This window comes from Cetorhinus maximus, chromosome 23, assembly GCF_964194155.1.
Source record: "Cetorhinus maximus chromosome 23, sCetMax3.hap1.1, whole genome shotgun sequence".
Classification (NCBI taxonomy): Eukaryota; Metazoa; Chordata; class Chondrichthyes; order Lamniformes; family Cetorhinidae; genus Cetorhinus; species Cetorhinus maximus.
This window is the reverse complement of record NC_135901.1, coordinates 8,645,043-8,665,092: the sequence shown is the minus strand read 5'-3', so window position 1 is coordinate 8,665,092 and position 20,050 is coordinate 8,645,043. Positions and strand designations below refer to the sequence as shown.

At 45.4% G+C, this 20,050-nt stretch overlaps 2 protein-coding genes across 2 annotated transcripts; both read left to right on the top strand.

The window, feature by feature from the left end:
* Positions 1-1,531: 1,531 nt before the first annotated feature.
* LOC144697776 (uncharacterized) lies at positions 1,532-19,153 on the top strand. The gene is given in 4 exon segments (XM_078569774.1): positions 1,532-2,544; positions 9,571-9,897; positions 11,522-12,586; positions 17,949-19,153. Coding segments are annotated over 4 exon segments (2,148 nt in total). The 5' UTR covers positions 1,532-1,873; the 3' UTR covers positions 18,034-19,153.
* LOC144696870 (uncharacterized) lies at positions 18,649-19,147 on the top strand. The gene has a single exon (XM_078568583.1). It carries the CDS (start codon positions 18,649-18,651, stop codon positions 19,009-19,011), a length of 363 nt encoding a protein of 120 aa, XP_078424709.1. The 3' UTR covers positions 19,012-19,147.
* Positions 19,154-20,050: the final 897 nt, after the last annotated feature.

Here is a 20,050-nt window from a genome sequence, read left to right as displayed (position 1 = left end):
AGGATAGACATGCACAATATACTCTCCTCCTGCTGACAGGGAAAGGGATGAACGCGCATGTGGGGAGCATTTTAGTGATAGTGACCACAACATGGTACAATTTAAGCTTGTTTTGGACAAAATAGACAAGTTGCAAAAAAAAAATGTTTTGGATTGGGGGAGAGCAGATTTTAGTAAAATAAAGCAGGAGCTGGCCAAGGTAGACTAGGAACAGCTACTTGTGGGGAAATCTACAGAAGAGCAGTGGGGGGCATTCGAAAAGGAAATGGGAAGGGTACAGGCTCAACATGTTTCCTCTAGGGTGATAAGAAGGAGTAACAAGCCCAGAGAACCATGGATGACCAGAGATATTCAGGATACGATGAGAAGGAAAAGAGAGGATTTTAGCAGGTACAAGGGGAGCAAATCAGCGGAGGCATTAGTAGAATAGAGAAAATGCAGGGTGGAGCTTAATCACAGAATCACAAAGTGCAGAACAGGCCCTTCGGCCCATCGAGTCAGCGCCAACACGTGAGAAACACCTGACCTACCCCCATTTACCAGCACTTGTCCCACAGCCTTGAATGTTATGATGTGCCAAGTGCTCATCCAAGTACTTTTTAAAGGACGTGAGACAACTCGCCTCCACCACCCTCCCAGGCAGTGCATTCCAGACAAAAAAAAACTTTATGATCACTGACTCGTCCCTATGGCGGCTTGTTTACCCTGAACACACCGCGCTGCAGAAAGTCCCCGATCAATGACTAGTGCGCAGGTGCAGTGTGGGTGTGCGCTCTGAGCATGCTCAGTGTCAGTCATGGTGACAGAGGGAGGAGGAGCGGACGGTTCGGGAGGCGGGAGGAGATTGTGATCACAGGGTAGGAATGGAAACCGCGGATGGACTGGGAACTGGATCAACTTCTGGGGTAGGCCCCAGGCCTCGTGTTTACCCCGCGGTGACAGGCCCGGGGGGGGAGGGAGCGATGGAGCCGGCGGCTGGACGGGGAGGATTTGGAAACACTTTGTGGATCCGCAAACCCTGAGGAATAATTGTCAGCTCCTGGTTTGCAGCTGCGGGGCTTCTCCCTCCCGGGAACAGGCCCAGGTTAACGGCCGCCATCCTGGGTCAGCGAGCGGAGGATGGTTCACATCAGAGGATGGGGGAGGGGAGACAATAAACAAGAGGTTACACTTTGGGCTCAAATCAATGAGGATCTGATCTGTGGGAAGGAAGGAAACCCTGGGAGGTGGGCGGGGAGGATTCAGAAACACCCGCTGGAGGCCCCAAAACCTTAATAAGACTCTTTGATTTTATTGTCAGTCTGCAGACAGGAGCTGGAGAAATTAACCCAGGCAGAGGAGAGGGAGGGAGTAAACTGGGGGTGGAGGAAAGAAATGGTGGAGATGGTGAGATGGGTTTGGATTTCAGCCCAGGGAGGAGGGAGAGTCTGTGGGACGGGGATTTACAGCTTTGGGGGAACAAGAAGGGGAAAAATGTTCCATAGAAACTAAAATTGGTTTGAATTTCTATTGTGGACTTACAATTAAGAATTCTCGAAATTCCTTTTACAGAATATTGGAAGGGGAGGATTTATAGACGGGAAACTTAAATAAAAACTTCACATCAAGATTTAACTGAGTCTTTCCATTCATCAGGACCTGAAAATCATCAGCCTTTGAATGTGGAAGGAGAAATGTTTCTCTGCTGTCTGTGGGAGAATATTTCAGCTGGAGTGAGAGTGTTCCAGTGCACTGACTGTGGAAAGAGCTTTAACCAGTTAACAAAAAACATCACACCATTCACAGTGGGGAGAAACCATACACGTATTTTCTGTGTGGATGAGGCTTCAACTGATCATCCAACTGGGGAGACACAAAGGCCAGACACCACACCATGGAGAAACCTTGGAAATGTGGGGACTGTGGGAAGGGATTTTATTATCCATCCCGGCTGGAAGCTCATCGACGCATTCACACCGGGGAGAGGCCGTTCACCTGCTCTATGTGTGGGAAGGGATTTACTAAGTCAACCTGCCTCATGGCACACCAACAAATTCACACAGGGAAGAGACCCTTCAGCTGCTCCATGTGAGGGAAGGGATTCACACGGTCATTTAGCCTGCAGTTACACCAGCGAATTCACACTGAGGAGAGGCCGTTCAGCTGCTCTCACTGTGGAAGGAGGTTCAGGTGTTCATCCGACCTCAATGCACACAAGCGAGTTCACACTGGGGAGAGGCCGTTCGCCTGTTCTGTGTGTGGAAAGGGATTCACTCATTCATCCAGCCTTCTGACACACCAGCGAATTCACACTGAGGAGAAACCATTCAGCTGCACCTACTGTAGAAAGAGCTTCAGACAGTCATCCAGCCTCACTGCACACCAACGCACTCACACTGGGGAGAGGCCGTTCACCTGCTCCATGTGTGGGAAGGGATTCATTCAGTCCTTTAGCCTGCTGTTACATGAACGTTCTCATACTGGGGAGAGGCCATTCACGTGCTCCGTGTGTGGGAAGGGATACACTCGGTCATCCCACCTGCTGACACATCAGCAAATTCATAAGTGATTACAGGGGTTGGATTTTGCTGCTATTGTTGCTGCTAATCTCATCCAGGATTTGATTTGTTTCTGCTGATGTTTACAACCACTATAAGTGACTGAAGTTTAATATTCTGCAGATGTTGCTGATTTTCAGGGCTGCAGTATCCCTTTTTAAACATACAACCTGTGATCTTTCCCCTTAATCCTCAAGATCTCTCATTATAAACTCATTTGTAATAAAATTATGAACTTTTACTTCAATCCTAAATTGATCTTTGGTGTAAAATCTACAATTCAGTGTCTGAAAGGTTCCACTGATTAACATCTCCAATTAGAAAGTGCTGATTAATCTTTGCTGACAATTGTTACTTACTTGCACATTCTTCTTCAGTTGCACCTTCTTTATGAAATTAAATTAATAAGGAACATTAAACACAACAGTAAAATATTTTACAGGGACATCAATAAAAGTGTCATCAATTAACATTGATATTGATTAAACACAAGGAGAAAATGCTTGAAAAACTCAGCAGGTCTGGTAGCATCCATGGAGAGGGAAACAGAGTTCGCTTCGAGTTGAATATGATGGTTGAACTCAAAACATTAATTGTGTTTTTGTCTCCACAGATGCTGCCAGACCTGCTGAGTTTTTCAAGCACTTTCTGTTTTTGTTTCAGATCTCCAGTATCCGCAGTATTTTGCTTTCATTGATATTGATGAAGTTTGGAAGTCGCTGAGTTAAATCATTTCTAACACAGCAGCAGCAACATTTGGTAAAGGTGGAACCCACAACAGAGACTGGTTTGAGACCCAACAGCAAGAGCACTGCATAACTTGAATGTAGCCACGACAGTTGTGCAAAAGACAGGGAGATCCTGTATAAATAAACACTGGATCAGCCTATGACAAGAAATCCAAACTGCCTGTGCCAATAGAAACCTCCGTGCTTTGGATGATGGAGTCAAAGGCACATGGTCCAACCATCACCAAAGTTAATCCCCTGAAATCAGCATATGGTGAAGTACTGACCGATGGAAGTAAACAAATGTCTCACACTACTGTGAGCTGTATTCCTGTGAGACAGACATCTCCCACTCTCCAGAAGCACAGAAACTGCACTGTTCTTCTGGATGTACTTGGCCTGCAAGTAGATGACATCTTTAAGCATAACCCAGCACAGGTCTTCCCAGTGACGTGAAGGAGTGAGATGTCCCTGTAGGTGCTGAAATCTCCTCTGTCACCTTTGTTCTTGTTTATTGTGATGATCCTTGCATCACACGTGTCCTGTGGAATGGATCCTACGTTCCAACCAAGAAGATGGAGATCATGAAGGTGAGGCAGTAGATGGGACTTTCCGTGCTTGAGCAGTTCAGCTGGCATGTCATCCTTGCTGGGTGTCTTTCTGCTTGCTAAGCAATCAAGCCTTCCTATAATATGGTGCCCAGAACTGTACACAATATTCCAGCTGAGGTCTAACGAGTGTCTTATATAAATTCAGCATAACCTTCCTGCTCTTGTGTTCTATACCCTTGTTAATAAAGCCCAGGGTGCTATATGCTTGATTAACTGCTCTCTCCACCTGCCCTGCTACCTTCAATGATCTATGCATATATACACCCAAGTCTTTGTGCTTGGGTTTGGAGCAGGAATAGGCCACTCGGCCCTTTGAGCCTGCTCCACCATTCAATAAATCATGGCTGTTCTGACTGTAACCTCTCGCCTACGCCAGATATCCTTTCAACCCCTTATTTATAAAGAATATATCTACCTCCCCTTGAAAACATTCAAAGACTCTGCTTCCACTGCCTTTTGAGGGAGTCCCAAAGACTCTCAAGCCTCTGCGAGAAAAAAAATTCTTCTCATTTTTGTCTTAAATGGGTGGCCCCTTATTTTTAAACAATGACCCCTAGTTCTTGACAAGTGGAATCATCCTCTCCACAGCCACCCTGTCAAGACCCCTCAACATTTTACATGCTTCCATCAAGTTGCCTCTTACTCTACTAAACTCTAGCAGATACAAGCCTAGCCTGTCCAGTCTTTCCTCACAGTACAACTCGTCTATTCCTGGTATTAGTTTTGTAAACCTTCCCTGAACTGCTTATAAAGCATTTAGATTCTACCTTAAATAAGGAGATCAATACTATACACAGTACTCCAGATATGATCTCACCAGTGTCCTGTACAATGAAGTATAGCCTTCCTACTTTTGTACTCAATTCCCCTCACACTAAATGATAACATTCTATTAGCTTCCCTAATTACTTGCTGTACCTACAAACAAGCCTTTTGTGATTCCTGCGCTAGGACACCCAGATCCCTCTGAATCTCAGAGCTCTGCAATCTCTCACTATTTATGTAATATGCTTCTCTTTTATTCTTCCTGCCAAAATGGTCAATTCCACATTTGCCCACATTATACTCCATTTGCCAGATCTTTGCCCACTTACTTAACCTATCCGTGTCTCTTTGTAGCCTCCTTATGTCCTCTTCACAACTTAGCTTCCTACCTACCTTTCTATCATAATTGAAATAATTTTGATTATTAATGTATTAGCATAATGATAATTGCAATAACTTCCTGATTATTGAAGCAATAGGCAGCTGATTATTAATGCAGTAGGAACCATGTAATTAATGTAATTAGATTCTGATTATTAATGTAATAGAATCCTGATTATTAATATTTACATAATTTATATAAGACGATCCCGATTGTTGATGCAATAGGCACCAGACTATCAATGTAATAATATCCTGATTATTAATGTGTTGGAATCCTGAATCTTAAAGTAATTGGACTCTGATCATTAATATAATAGGAACCCAAGCATTGAGGATCCTCATTATTCATGCAATAGGATTCTGATTATTAATGTAACAGTGTCCTGATTATTGATACATTTTTTTTATACATTCATGTGATGTGTGTGGGATTTATTGCTCATCCCTCATTGCCCTTGAGAAGGTGGTGTTGAGCTGCCTTCTTGAACTACTGCAATCCATGTGGTGTAGGTACACCAACAATGCTGACTTGTTTTTAGTGGTTTTAATACAACTGAGTTGCTTTCTAGGCCATTTCGGAGGGCATTTAAGAGTCAACCACCTTGCTGTGGGTCTGGAGTCTCATGTAGGCCAGACCAGGTAAGGACGGCAGATTTCCTTCCCTGAAGGGCATCAATGAACCAGATGGGATCTTACGACAATCAACAATGGTTTCATGGTTGTCATTGGACTTTTAATTCCTGATTTTAATTGAATTCAAATTGCACCATCTGCTTTGGTGGGATTTGAACCCAAGTTCCCAGAGCATTACCCTGGGTCTCTGGATTACTAGTCCCATCACAATGCCACTGCCTCCCCAATCCCCCACTGTTCTGAGGGCGTGAAAGGTTCTAAATGAACACAAGAGTTTTCAGCTCCACGTACTGTCCACATGGGAGTTCTCCTGGTGCGGTGGGACCAACATTCATGTTTTAACTAACACACCAAAAATACACGATTACTTGGTCACTCGTCTGATTGCTGCTTATGAATATACTCAAGGCTAAGATCAATTCATTTTAATCTGGAAAATGCACAATGAAGGTGCACATTAATTGCAAGTTCCCCCTATCACTGTTCAGCAATCATTAACTGAACTTAACCTGACCTACTGTCACCATGCTCAAATCTTGTCATTCTCAGACACGCTATTCTGCATGTCATAATTGAAGAATTAAGAGTGAAATGGCCAACTGCTTCACTGTAAGGAGTAGAGACTCCATAGTGTTACAGGCTGGCTTGTTGGATCTGCTCGGCCCATCCAATCTTTTATTCAGCTCATGGGAAAATGACTAAAATGCTGCAACATACGGGCATTTGGGGACAATGGTGCATTTGCTGCTCAGATTAGCCCAGGTCTCCATATTATAAGGACTGGAGAAGATGCAAGAATAAGTTACTGGAGTGTTGCTGTAACTGAAGGATTATACCTACCAAGAAAGTTTGAACAGGGTGGAAATGTTTTCTCTGGGAAAGTGAGTGAGGGGTGACCTGATCAAGGAATTTAAGATAACAAAAGTGTTTTTACAGGGTTGATAAGTGGAAGAATTTCCATTTGCCAAGGTCGAAAATAAATATAACTTAGTCAGTAATAAATCTAATGTGCAATTCAGCAGCAACTTCCTTAACCAGAGATAAAACAGAAAATGCTGGAAGTACTCAGCATATCTGGCAGCATCTGGAGATTGATAAACAGACTTAACGTTTCAGGTCTATGAACTGATGTGGTGCAGTTAGGATGAAAGGTTATAGACCTTAAATGTAAACTATGCCTCCCTTTCCAAAAATGTTACCAGATGTGTTAACTATTTTTTGTTGTTGCTTATTCAGATTTCCAGCATCTGCAGTATTTTGCTTTTCTTTAACTGGATAATGTTAAGAGTGTGGATCTCATTATCATAAGAGTTTTGGATCCTTGTCTGAGCTTGAAACTCATGAGTAAAATCTCACCACAAAATATCATTCACCAGCTGAATGTGGAAATGGATTCTCTCGGTTATCCCATTTATTGACACAACAGCTCAGTCACACTGGAGGAACACCATTCAGATACTTCACTTGTGCGGAGGGAGTTATTCTATTTTCCCACCTGCTAGCACTCGAGCTTTAAAAGTTCAAAGGATCTGTTGCACAATCAGAACATTCTTATTAGCGAGGAGCAGGTTAGCTGATTTGATTTTAATAAGTTTACATCTTTGCCCTAATGGCTCCAACCGAAATCGGAAAACAAAGAGTATAATTTTCAACAGGACCATCTTTCAATGGTGGGATGTTTACCCAGCATTCTCCGCGGGGTAGAATGTATCCTATCCAGACCACAGGAGCTTCCTGCGCATGCGCACTGCTGGGCATAACCGGAGCATGCGCAATGCGGTCTCTGACTAGGGCATGCGCAGTGCAGATTGTGCCTGGCGTTAGCCGGAGAAGCGAGAAATAATGGACTGCGGTTGACTAATGGAGCCGCTGGGTAGGTGGAGAGGATTAGAGCGAGGAGAGTGGGCGGAGAGGCTTCATAAATACTCGGTGGAGGCCTCAAACCCCGACTAAGAAACTACCGGTCCTGTTTACCCGGGACGGGGCGAGATCGCTTGAACTCCTCTGGGTCACAGGCCCGGGTTAACGGCCGCCATCTTTATAGTGGCCAATGTGCAGCAGGGCGCATGCGCGGTTATCCATATGCCTGTCAGCAGGAGGAGAGAATATTGTGTATTTCTATCCTTGACTGACAGGGATGGATTTTTGGAAACTCCTTTTACAGGGGGTGAGAAGGGGAGGATTTACACACAGCAAACTAAATCAAAAGAAATGTTTCTCTCTTCAATTTCTATCCTGGATTTACAGTGATGGTTTCCGTAAACTTGCAGGTTACTGGAAGTGGAGGATTGACAGACGGGAGACTCAAACCAAATATCACATCAAGACCTGACAGAGTCACTCGTTTCATCCGGACCTGAATATCATCGCTCTTTGAATGTGGGAAGGAAAAGCTTTGTCTGAACTGTCTATGGGAGAAGATTTCAGGTGTGACTGGAAAAATGCTGAGACACACAAACCCTGGTTACAGCACACCTGGAGAACAATGTTTAGTTCTGGGCAACAAACATCAGGAAGGATAGAAAGGTCTTGAAGGGAGTGTAACACTGATTTACCTGCGTGATATCTGAGCCCCAAGGGATAAATTACAGAATGAGATTACTCAAAAAAGCCACAGTCATTATGGCACAGAGGAGGCCATTCGGCCCATTGAGTTCATGCCAGATCTCTAGAACAATCCAATCAGCCCCATTCCCCTTCTGTATCCCTGTATCTTTGCAAGTTTATTTCCCTCGAGCATCTATCCAATTTCCTTTTGAAATCATTCATCATGTCCATTTCCACCTCCCTCATAGACAGCAAATTCGAGCTCATTACCATTCACTGTGTAAAAATATTCTTCCTCACACCTCCCATACCTTTTACCCAAAATCTTAAACCTCTGTCCTTGAGTCCTTGTACAATCAGCTGATGGGTGCAGCTTTTCTTTGTCCACCTTATCTAAACCTGTCATAATCTTGTACACCTCTACCAATCTGCCCTCAACCTCCTTTGCAGGAACCATTCTGGTAAATCTCCTCTGCACTTTTCTCAAGGACCTTCACACCCTTGCTAAAGTGAGGTGACCAGAACTGAATGCAATTCTTGAATTCTGGCCTAACCAAAGCTTTATAAAGATTCAGCATAACTTCCCTGTTTTTGTTCTCAATACCACTATTTATGTAGCTCAAGATCCAATCTGCTGTGCTAACTACTCTCTTAATACATCCTGTCACCTTCAGAGATCAAAGAACATGCAGCTCCAGGTCCTTCTGTCCATTCACATTCTTTAGATCTGTGCCATGAATTATATCTTCCCCTCCCTATTCCTCCTGCTAAAATACTGTGAGGGTTGTAATCCCTGGAATTTCGAAGATTAAGAGGTGATTTGATCAAAGTTTTTGGGTTATTGATTGGAACTGAGAGGGTAGATAGAGAGGAACTATTTCCACTGGTTGGGGAATCTAGGACAAGCAGGTGGAGTCTAAACATAGAATCAGGTTCCAGCACCTTTTCAGGGAGAGATTTCCAGATCAGGACAACTCTGTTGGTGCACTTCCCTGTTTTTATACTCAGTTCCTCTATTTATGAAGCCCAAGATCCCAGATATTTCCCTAACTACCCCTCAATCTGTCCTGCCATAAGAAATTGGTCCCACAAATGGATTAATCATCACCCGTACTCACAAAGCCTATATAATGATACAAGATTTAAAATAGTTCCTGTAATACGTGCCCTGAACACCACACACCCGTCCCCAAGGTTATGTCATCCCATCTACAAGGACCTTGATGTTCAGATGATAAGGGAATTATCCAGGAATTTCATAAGTCAGAATGCAGGGAGAGAGATGGGTGGACTATGATCACCCAGTAGCCAAGACCCCGGTGTTAAGGCAGTTTTGGGAAAACACCGCAATCGTCCCTGTGATAGTGACACCAGTAAAAAGGGTGGAGGGAAGAGAGGGATCAGTGACTGGGCTGGAATAGGGGCCACGGCTGGCACGGCCGCTGGGAAGCACTTAGACATGGAGAATATGTCGGAACAGGACGAGGCTGTGAGGCAGCAATGGACAGGAATCTTCAGTAAAAGAAATAAAAGACATAGAGATGAAATCCTGGAACAACAAGAAGGAGTGAAATCCAGAAAAGAGATGGTGGACGGACGGATCGAGAGAAAGGGAACGGTCAGTGAGATCATTCAGCAGAATAAGATTGAGGTGAAAAGTCAGAACATGTCTAAAGCTGTTCCCTGTGTGATGTAAGGAGGGTTTTTATTGGATCAGGTACAACAAGGGCAGGAGGACATTGAAAAACAATAGAGTCCAACAATAGAGAGCCCAAAGGGTTTGGAGGGGGAGGATTAATAATCCCAGGGAGTCACAGGCTGCACAAACTTCGAGTGTGCGCCCAGACCCATTGTAAAACAGTGAACAAATAAATTCTAGATTTTACTGAGACTCTTTTCCATGTCCCAGCTCCTGTGAATACTGACTGGAAAGGGACCGGAATCTCAAGATGCTCCACTCCGCTGGCTGCTCGTGTGGAAGTGATCTCCGATCAGATTAATGTGCTTCTGCTGTGAGTATTCAATAAAGTGTCTGAACCTTTCATTGTGCTTCCCATCCAATATCCCCCTTGTCCATGGAACTTCCATTTTACCAACTGGGAAAAAAAATTGCCCGTTCACTGATTGGTCTCGATGGAGGTAGGATTACCCAGAATGCCCTGTGCGTCAGAAATCCCCCTATCAATGAGAACAGGAACCCAGATCGCCGGCGTGGGGGCCGGGCTGTGCTCAGAGCATGCTCAGTGCAGCTTGTGGAGAGGGACTGAGGTGGAACAGGCGGCTCAGGAGGCCGGAGGAGATTGTGGACGCACGAGAGGAATTGGAGCTGGGGGTGGGCCGGAATTCAATTATCCCAGATAATCCTGGAGGGCTGTAAGACTGGAAATTACCACCATCTGGATCAGAGAGCACAGGGGTGATGGTGAACAAGACTTGGTGTGAGTAAGGACGAGCAGCTGTTTTGAATGAACTCCAGTTTCCATGGAGTTGAATCTGGGAGGTCGACAAGACGCACAGTCGAATCGTCCAGTTTAGAGGGAACAAAGGAATGGATGAGTTTCAGCAGCGGATGAACTGAGGCAGGGACACAGTTGGGTGATGTTACTGAGGTGGAAATGGGTGGTTTTAGTGATTTGTGGTCAGAAATTCAGCTTGGCCTGAAACATGACAACAAGATTGTGAACAGTCTGGTTCAGGCCCAGAGAGCTGCAAGAGAGAGGGATGGAGTCAGTGGTTAGGGGGTGGTGTCTGTTGTGGGGACTGAAGACAATGGCGTCCCTCTTCCCAATAGTTAAATGGAGGAAATTTCTGCTCATCCTGTACTGGATGTCAGACTGGATAGTGTGTGAGTTGGAGGTGATGGTGTTCACTGACACCTGTTACCCTGGTCCTTCTAGGTGGTGGTGGTTGAGGCTCTGGGGATTCTGTGAAATTCCTGGATGAGTTGTAGATGTATAAAACATTTCTTCACCCCCTCCATCTCCCACCTCTCTCTCTCTCTCCTCCCATGGAGACCAGAGTCTTGTGTAGACCCAGTCTGGGTTTCCGGTTCCCTTCCCTGAAGGACATTAGTGAACCAGTTGGGTTTTTATGACAATCCAGCAGTTTACATGGTCACTTTTTCCTCATGTCAATTCCACAAATGACCAGATTCATTCAGCTCAGTTCCCCAACCTGCCTTTATGTTTTTGTGGGTTCTCTCTCACTCCCTTTTTTCTGTTTTAAATCAATTTCACAGGGTATTAGAAGAGGAGGATTTACAGTCAGGAAACTCAAACCAAACATCACATCAGAATCTGACAGAGTCGTCCAGTTGATCGGAACTTGAGTATCATTGGATTTTGAACATGGAAGAAAAAAGCACCATTCACAGTGGAGAGAAACTGTACACGTGTTCTGCGTGTGGACGAGGCTTCAGGCAATCAACTGGCCTGTGGAAACACAAGTGCAGTAACACTGGGGAGAAACCGTGGAAATGTGAGGACTGTGGGAAGGGATTCAAATCTCCAGCTGAGCTGGAAAAGCATCAGCGCAGTCACACTGGGGAGAGGCCGTTCACCTGCTCCATGTGTGGGAAGGGATTTACTCTTTCATCCAACCTGCTGAGACACCAGCGAGTTCACAGTGAAGAGAGGCCTTTTAAATGCCCAGACTGCGGGAAATGCTATAAAAGTTCCTGGGAACTGATGTACCATCAACGTGTTCACACTGACGAGAGACCATTTAAATGCTCCCATTGCGGGACTGGGTTCAGGCGATCATCCCAACTCACTGTACACCAGCGAATTCACACTGGGGAGAAGCCGTTCACCTGCTCCGAGTGTGGGAAGGGATTCACTCAGTCATCCGACCTGCTGAAGCATCAGCGAATTCACACTGGGGAGAGGCCATTCACCTGCTCCACGTGTGGGAAGGGATTCACTACCTCATCCACCCTGCTGACACACCAGCGAGTTCACACTGATAAGAGACCTTTTAAATGCTTGGACTGTGGGAAGTGCTTTAAAAGTTCCTGGGAACTGATGTACCATCAGCGTATTCACACTGATGAAAGACCATTTAAGTGCTCTCAGTGTGGGACTGGATTCAGACAATCATCTCAACTCACTGACCATCAGCGAATTCACACAAGGGAGAGACCATTCACCTGCTCTGAGTGTGGGAAGGGATTCACTCAATCATCCAGCCTGCTGACACATCAACGAATTCACAGCGGGGAGAGACCATTCACCTGCTCCAAGTGTGGGAAGGGATTCACTATCTCATCCAGCCTGCTGACACACCAGCGAGTTCACACAGGGGAGAGGCCATTCACCTGCTCGCAGTGTGGGAAGGGATTCACTACCTCATCCCACCGGCTGAGACACCAGCGAATTCATAAGTAACTACAGTGATTTGATTTTGCTGTTAATCATATCCAGGACTGAACCCTGTTAATTGGAGTCTATTTCTGCTGATGTTACTAATCTCCAGACCACTTAAAGGGGCTAATATTCTTGATAAAAATCAAATAAGCAGCTTTGTGTTAAACACAAATCCATGGAGGTTTTTTGAATATCTCTACTCAGGTTAATTCTTTCTGAAGGGCTCTCCCTCTCCCCGTCTCCTCCATCCTCACCTTCAACAACAAGTGTGAGGAGCTCATGGAGCTTCTTTGTCACTAAGATTAAGACAATCTGATCAGCTGCCTCTACTGCTTCCCTTCCACTAGCCCACGGGGCTGAACTGCCTCTAAAGTTCCCTGTTACCTGACCCCTGAACTCACATCGTTCTGTAGTTTCCCTCCCATCTCACCTCAGGCCCTCTCAGAGCTCATCTTGTCCATGAAACCCGCCTCCTTCATCAACCCTACTCCCACTAAACTACTGATCACTCAACTTGTCCATGTTCACTGACTATGTTAACAGTTTTCTCTGTCAGGTACTGTCCCTCTCACCTTCAAATCTGCCATCATTATACCCTTCTCAAAAAATAAATCCTTGACCCCACCATCCTTCTAAACTACTGCCCCATCTCCAGCCTCCCTTTCTTCTCCAAAGTCCTTGAACATGTTGTCACCTCCCAAAACTGTGCCCATTTTTCCCAGAACTCCATGTTTGAATCCCTCCAATCAGGTTTCTGCCGCTGTCACAGTACTGAAACAGCTCTTATCAAAGTCACAAATGACACCCTTTGTGACTGTGACAAAGATAAATTCTCCCTTCTCATCCTTGACCTGTCTGCAGCCTTTGACATTGTTGACCACATCATTCTGCACCTTCGCCTCTCCCCTGTCGTCCAGCTGGGTGGGGCTGCTCTCTCCTGGTTCCATTCTTCTCCATCTAATCATAGCCAGAGAATCACTTGTAATGTCTTCCCTTCCCACTCACACAGTCACCTCTGGTGTCCCCAAAGGATCCACCTTGGTCTCTTATTTCTCATCAACCTGTTCCACACAATGACATCATCTGAAAACACTGTCACTTATCACATTTACACTGACACCTCCCAGCTCTACCTCACCACCACCTCTCTCAACTTCTCCACTCTTGGTAAATTATCAGACTGTTTGTCTGATATTCAGTGGTGGATGTCCAGAAATTTCCTCCAATTAAATATTGGGAAGACTGAAGTCATTGTTTTCATTGTCGGAATGACTGGTAGAAGCAGATTCAATAGTAACTTTCAAAAGTGATTTGGACTTTTATTTAATTAGGAAAGATTTGGAGGGCAATCAGAAAAGAGCAGGGGAGTGGGACAGATTGGTAACATTTTCAGGGACAGTACAGGGACAATGGGCTGAATGGCCACCATCCATGCTCTTGATTCTATCATATCATGTTTACTATGAATCATTGTATTATAAATCACAGAATCTCCTAATAGTACAGCAGAGAAGGAGGCCATTTGGCCTATAGAATCTGTGCTGGTAACTTTCAACGAGCTATCCAGTTAGTGCCACTCCCCCATTCTTTATCCCATCCCTGCATCATTTCTCCTTCAAGTATTTCTCCAATTCCCTTTTGAAGGTCACTCTTGAACCTGTATCCATCGCCCCGTCAGACAGCGCATTCTAAATCCTAACCACTTGTTACTGAAAAGATTTCCTCCTGATGCCTCTGGTTCTCTTGCCAATCACCCTAAATCAATGTCCTCTGGTTATCAAACCCACTGGCCATTGGAAATATTTTCTCCTTATTCACTCTATCTAAACCCTTCATGATTTTAAACACATCAATCAAATCTCCTCTTCGCTTTCTCTGTTCCAAGAAGAACAACCCCAGGTTCTCTCATTGATCCGTGGTCCTGTGATCCACCAACCCTGGAATCATTGGAGTCAATCTCCTCTGTGCCCTCTCCAAAGCCTTCATGTCCTCCCTAAAATGTGATGCTCAGAATTGGACACAACCCTCCAGCCAGGGCAGAAATAATGTTTTTTATAGTGAGCCTCCTTGACCTTTGTACTCCCAGGGCAGAATTTTGCCGTCAGCGAGCAGGAGGCGGGGCCCACTCGCCAATGTGTAAAATGACACACGGTGATGTCGGGCGGAACCCCTGATGTCATCGCGCCCCATTTAAATTTTCAGGAAGGCAGGGGCGCAGCAAAATCAGCTGCGGGCCCACCGACCTGTCAATGGCCAATTAAGGCCATTGACATGTTCAATTAAACAATTAAAGGACTTGCCCGTCCAACCTTAAGGTTAGCGGGCAGGCCAGGAGCCCCGGCGGGGAATAGAGAAAACATGAAACCTCATCCAGTGGCGGGATGAGGTTTCATGTAGGGTTCTAAAAAGTTTAATCAAGTTATAGTGTAAATTATGAACATGTGCCATCTCAAGATGCACTGCAGCAACTCACCAAGGCTCCCTCAACAGCTCCTTTCAAACATGCAACCTCTACCAGGAAGACAGAGTTAACATTTCGAGTCCATATGACTCTTTGTCGGAACTAAAGAGAAATGGAAATGCAGTGAAATATAGGGCGAAATTTTACGGCAGCGGGGATTTACGTTTCTGCCAAAGCCAATGAGGTTAAGAATGTCTCACCACATTTTACGGCCTCGTCCCCGCCGAAACGGGGCCGTAAAACTCTGCCCATAAGCTGTTTAAGGGGGTTGGGACAGGTGGAGCTGGATAGAGGGCCAGTGATAGGTGGAGGCAAAGGAGAGATTGCCAAAGATGTCATAAACAAAAGGTCAAAGGAGTGTTGACGGTGGTGACATTAGCTAAAGGATGTGCTAATGGTGACATTAAGGGTAGAAAGCAGAATGAGCAAGTGACAGATGGCCCTAGTGGGGGTGGGGTGGGGGGAAAGGGATTGAAATAGGCTAAAAGGTGGAGATAAAACAATGAATGGAAATAAATTTTAAAAATAATAATAGAAATAGGTGGAAAAAGAAAAATATATATATGAAAAAAATAATAATTATTAGAAAAAAGGGGATCAAAAAGGGGGTGAGGATGGAGGAGAGAGTTCATGATCTGAAGTTGTTGAACGCAGTGTTAAGTCTGGAAGGCTGTAAAGTGCCTAATCGGAAGATGAGGTGCTGTTCCTCCGGTTTGCGTTGAGCTTCACTGGAAGGATGATCCATTTCCGCCAGCTCTAGCATGATGCCACCACCAAACACATCCTCCCTTCACCCCTGTCAGCATTCCGTAGGGACCATTCCCTCCGGGACACCCTGGTTCACTCCTCCATCACCCCTTACACCTCAACCCCCTCCCACGGCACCTTCCCATGCAACCGCAGAAGGTGCAACACCTGCCCTTTTACTTCCTCCCTCCTCAACATCCAAGGGCCCAAACACTCCTTTCAAGTGAAGCAGCATTTCACTTGCACTTCCCTCAATTTGGTCTACTCGATTCACTGCTCCCAATGCGGTCTCCTCTACATTGGAGAGACCAAACGCAGACTGGGTGACCGCTTTGGATTTTGAACATGGAAGAAAAAAGTACCATTCACAGCGGAGAGAAACCGTACACATGCTCTGTGTGTGGACGAGGTTGCATGACCCAGACCTTCCTGTCGCTTACCATTTCAAACACACCACCCTGCTCTCATGCCCACATGTCCATCCTTGGCCTGCTGCAATGTTCCAGTGAAGCTCAACGCAAACTGGAGGAACAGCACCTCATCTTCTGATTAGGCACTTTACAACCTTCCCGACTTAACATTGAGTTCAACAACTTCAGATCATGAACTCTCTCCTCCATCCCCACCCCCTTTTTGATCTCCTTTTTTCTGATAATTATTATTTTTTTATATATATATTTTTCTTTTCCCACCTATTTCTATTATTATTTTTAAAATGTATTTCCATCCATTGTTTTATCTACACCTTTTAGCCTATTTCGATCACTTCCCCCCCACCCCACTAGGGCCATCTGTCACTTGATCGTCCTGCTTTCTACCCTTAATGTCCCCATTAGCGCATCCTTTAGATAATATCACCACCGTCAACACCCCTTTGTCCTTTTGTTTATGACATCTTTGGCAATCTCTCCTTTGCCTCCACCTATCACTGGCCCTCTATCCAGCTCCACCTGTCCCACCCCACTTAAACAGCTTATGGGCAGAGTTTTACGGCCCCGTTTCGGCGGGGACGAGGCCATTAAATGCGGCAAGACATTCTTAACCTCATTGGCTTTGGCAGAAACGTAAAACCCCGCTGCCGTAAAATTTCACCCTATATTTCACCACATTTCTATTTCTCTTTAGTTCTGACGAAGAGTCATATAGACTCGAAATGTTAACTCTGTCTTCCTCTCCAAGGAACAGTGATAAATGTCCAAATCACAACAACAATCTTTATTTATATAGTGCCTTTCATGTATTAGACCTTTCCAAGGTGTTTCACAGGTGTGTTTATAAACCAGGAACCTTTGTAGGTCAGCGAGCACAGGGGGATGGCTGAACATGCCTTGGTGTGAGTAAGCACATGGACAGCAGAGTTTTGGATGACCTCAAGATTACAGGGATGTTGAATGTGGGTGGCTTGCTGGAAGCATGTTAGGATGGTTAAGTCTAAAGGTAACAAACGAATGGATGACGGTTCCAGCAGCAGTTGAACTGAGAGTCGGGTAGAGTCGGGTGATGTTGCTGACGTGGAAACATACGGTCATGGTGATAATGTGGCTATCTGGTTGGAAACTCAGTCTGGGGTGAAATATTTCACCATGGTTGTGAACAGTCTGATTCAGTCTCAGGCAGTTGCCAAGGAGAGGGATGGAGTCAGTGGCTCGGGAGTGGAGTTTGTGGCGGGGACTGAAGACAATGGTTTTGGTCTTCCCGATATTTAAATGAAGAAAATTTCTGTTCATCCAGTACTGGATGTCAGAGAAGTCAGGATGGTGTGTGACTTGGAGAGGTATTTGGAGGTGATGGTGTTCACATTCACTTACTATCCTTGTCCTGCTAAGTGGTGGAGGCTGAGGGCTTTGGAGGTTCTGTGAGATCTCTGGTTGAGTTGTAATCCTTCTTTTTCAACCCTTGCCCCTCCCACCTGACCCTTCTCTCTCTTGTTATCTTCTCCAATCTAGGCCAGTGTCTTGTATAGGCCCAGAATGGGTGGCAGATTCCCTTCCCTGAAGGACATGAGTGAACCAGTTGGGTTTTTACGACAATCCAGCAGTTTTCATGGTCGCTTTTTCCTAGTGCCGGCCCCACAAATTACCAGATTCATTCAGCTCAATTTCACAGCCTACCTTTGTGTTTTTGTGGGTCCTCTCTCACTCCATTTTTTCTGTTTTAAATCAATTTCACAGGATATTAGAAGGGGAGGAATTGCAGTTGGGAAACAGAAACAAAACATCACATCAGGATCTGAAGAAGTTGCCCCATTTATTGTAACCTGAATATCATTGGATTTTGAACATGGAAGGAAAAAGCATCGTTCACAGTGGAGAGAAATCGTACACGTGTTGTGTGTGTGGACGAGGCTTCAGCAGATCATCTGGCCTGCCCAAACGTAAATGCAGTCACACTGGGGAGAAACTATGGAAATGTGGGGACTGTGGGAAGGGATTTAATTACCCATCAGAGCTGGAAAATCATCAGTGAGTTCACACTGGGGAGAGGCCGTTCACCTGCTCTGAGTGTGGGAAGGGATTCACTTGTTCATCCACCCTGCTGAAACACCGACAAGTTCACACTGACGAGAGACCTTTCAAATGTCCAGACTGCGGGAAGTGCTATAAAAGTCCCCGGGAACTGAATGGCCATCAACGTGTTCACTCTGACGAAAGACCGTTCAGGTGCTCTCACTGTGGGGCTGGGCACAAGACATTATCTGACCTCACTGTGCATCTTCGAGTTCACACTGGGGAGAGGCCATTCACCTGCTCAAAGTGTGGGAAGGGATTTGCTCACTCATCTCACCTGCTGACACACCAGCGAGTTCACACTGACGAGAGACCTTTTAAATGCCCAGACTGTGGGAAGTGCTATAAAAGTTCCAGGGAACTGATGTTTCATCAGGGTGTTCACACTGACAAGAGACCATTCAGGTGCTCTCACTGTGGAACTGGGTTCACATGTTCATCTGATCTGATTGTACACCAGCGAGTTCACACTGGAGAGAGGCCGTTCACCTGCTCCGACTGTGGGAAGGGATTCACTCGGTCATCCCACCTGCTGACACACCAGCGAGTTCACACTGGAGAGAGGCCATTCACCTGTCCTGATTGTGGGAAGGCGTTCACTCAGTCATCTAACTTGCTGACACACCAGCGAATTCACACTGGAGAGAAGCTGTTCACCTGTTCTGAGTGTGGGAAGGGATTCACAACCTCATCCAACCTGCTGAAACACCAGCGAGTTCACGAGTAACTACAGTGATTGAATTTTTCTTAATCACATCTAGGACTGGGCCATATTCATTTGGATCTTTTTCTGTTGATGTTAATAAACTGCAACCCAATTATAGGGGCTAATATTCTGGATAAAAGTCTAATAAATCAGCTTTGTGCTCAACACACAACTGTCAGGTCTTTTTAATATCTCTAACACAGGTTAATTCATTTTGAAGGGCTCTCCCTCTCCCATCTCCTCCATTCTCACCTCCAACAACAAGTGTGAGGAGCTCATGGAGGTCCTTTGTCACTAAGATTGAGGCAATCCGATCAGCTGCCTCTGCTGCTTCCCTCCCTTCCACTAGCTCATTGGGCCAAACTGCCCCTTGTCCAAGCCCTGAACTCACTTCTTTCTCCTATTTCTCTCCTGTCTTCTATCTCCCCTAGAGCTCATCTTGCTCGTGAGACCCACCTTCTGCTCCCTTGACTCTATTCTCAATAAACTGCTGACCATCCATCTTCCCAATGTTATCTGATATTGTTAACGGGGGTTCTCTCTCTCTTTTGGCACTGTCCCTTTTACCTTTAAATTCACCGTCATCACCCATCCTGAAAAAAAACCACTTGACCCCACCATCCTGGTAAACTGCCACACCCCACTCTGACCTCCCTTTCCTCTCCAGAGTCCTTGAAGTTGGTGTCCCCCAAGGATCTATCCTTGGCCCTTGTATTTCTCATCTACACGTTGCCACTAGGTAACATTGTCCAAAAGCACCGTGTTAGGGTTCACATGTACACTGACGACACCCAGCTCTACCTCACCACCATCCCTTTCCGTTCCTCCACTGTTACTAAATTATCAACCTGCTTATCCGATATCCAGTACAGGATGAGCAGAAATTTCCTCCAGTTAAAAATTGGGAAGACCAAAGCCATTGTCTTCAGTCAACATTCCAAAATCTGTCCCCTAACTAGTGAGTCCATCCCTCTCCCTGGGAACTGTCTGAGGCTGAACCACACTGTTCACAATCTTGGTGTCATATTTGACCCCAACATGAGTTTCCAACTACACATCC

What these genes read in the sequence shown, in the direction of transcription:
- LOC144696870 (XM_078568583.1), top strand. Translation starts at nt 18,649, where the DNA reads ATGTTTCATCAGGGTGTTCACACTGACAAGAGACCATTCAGGTGCTCT.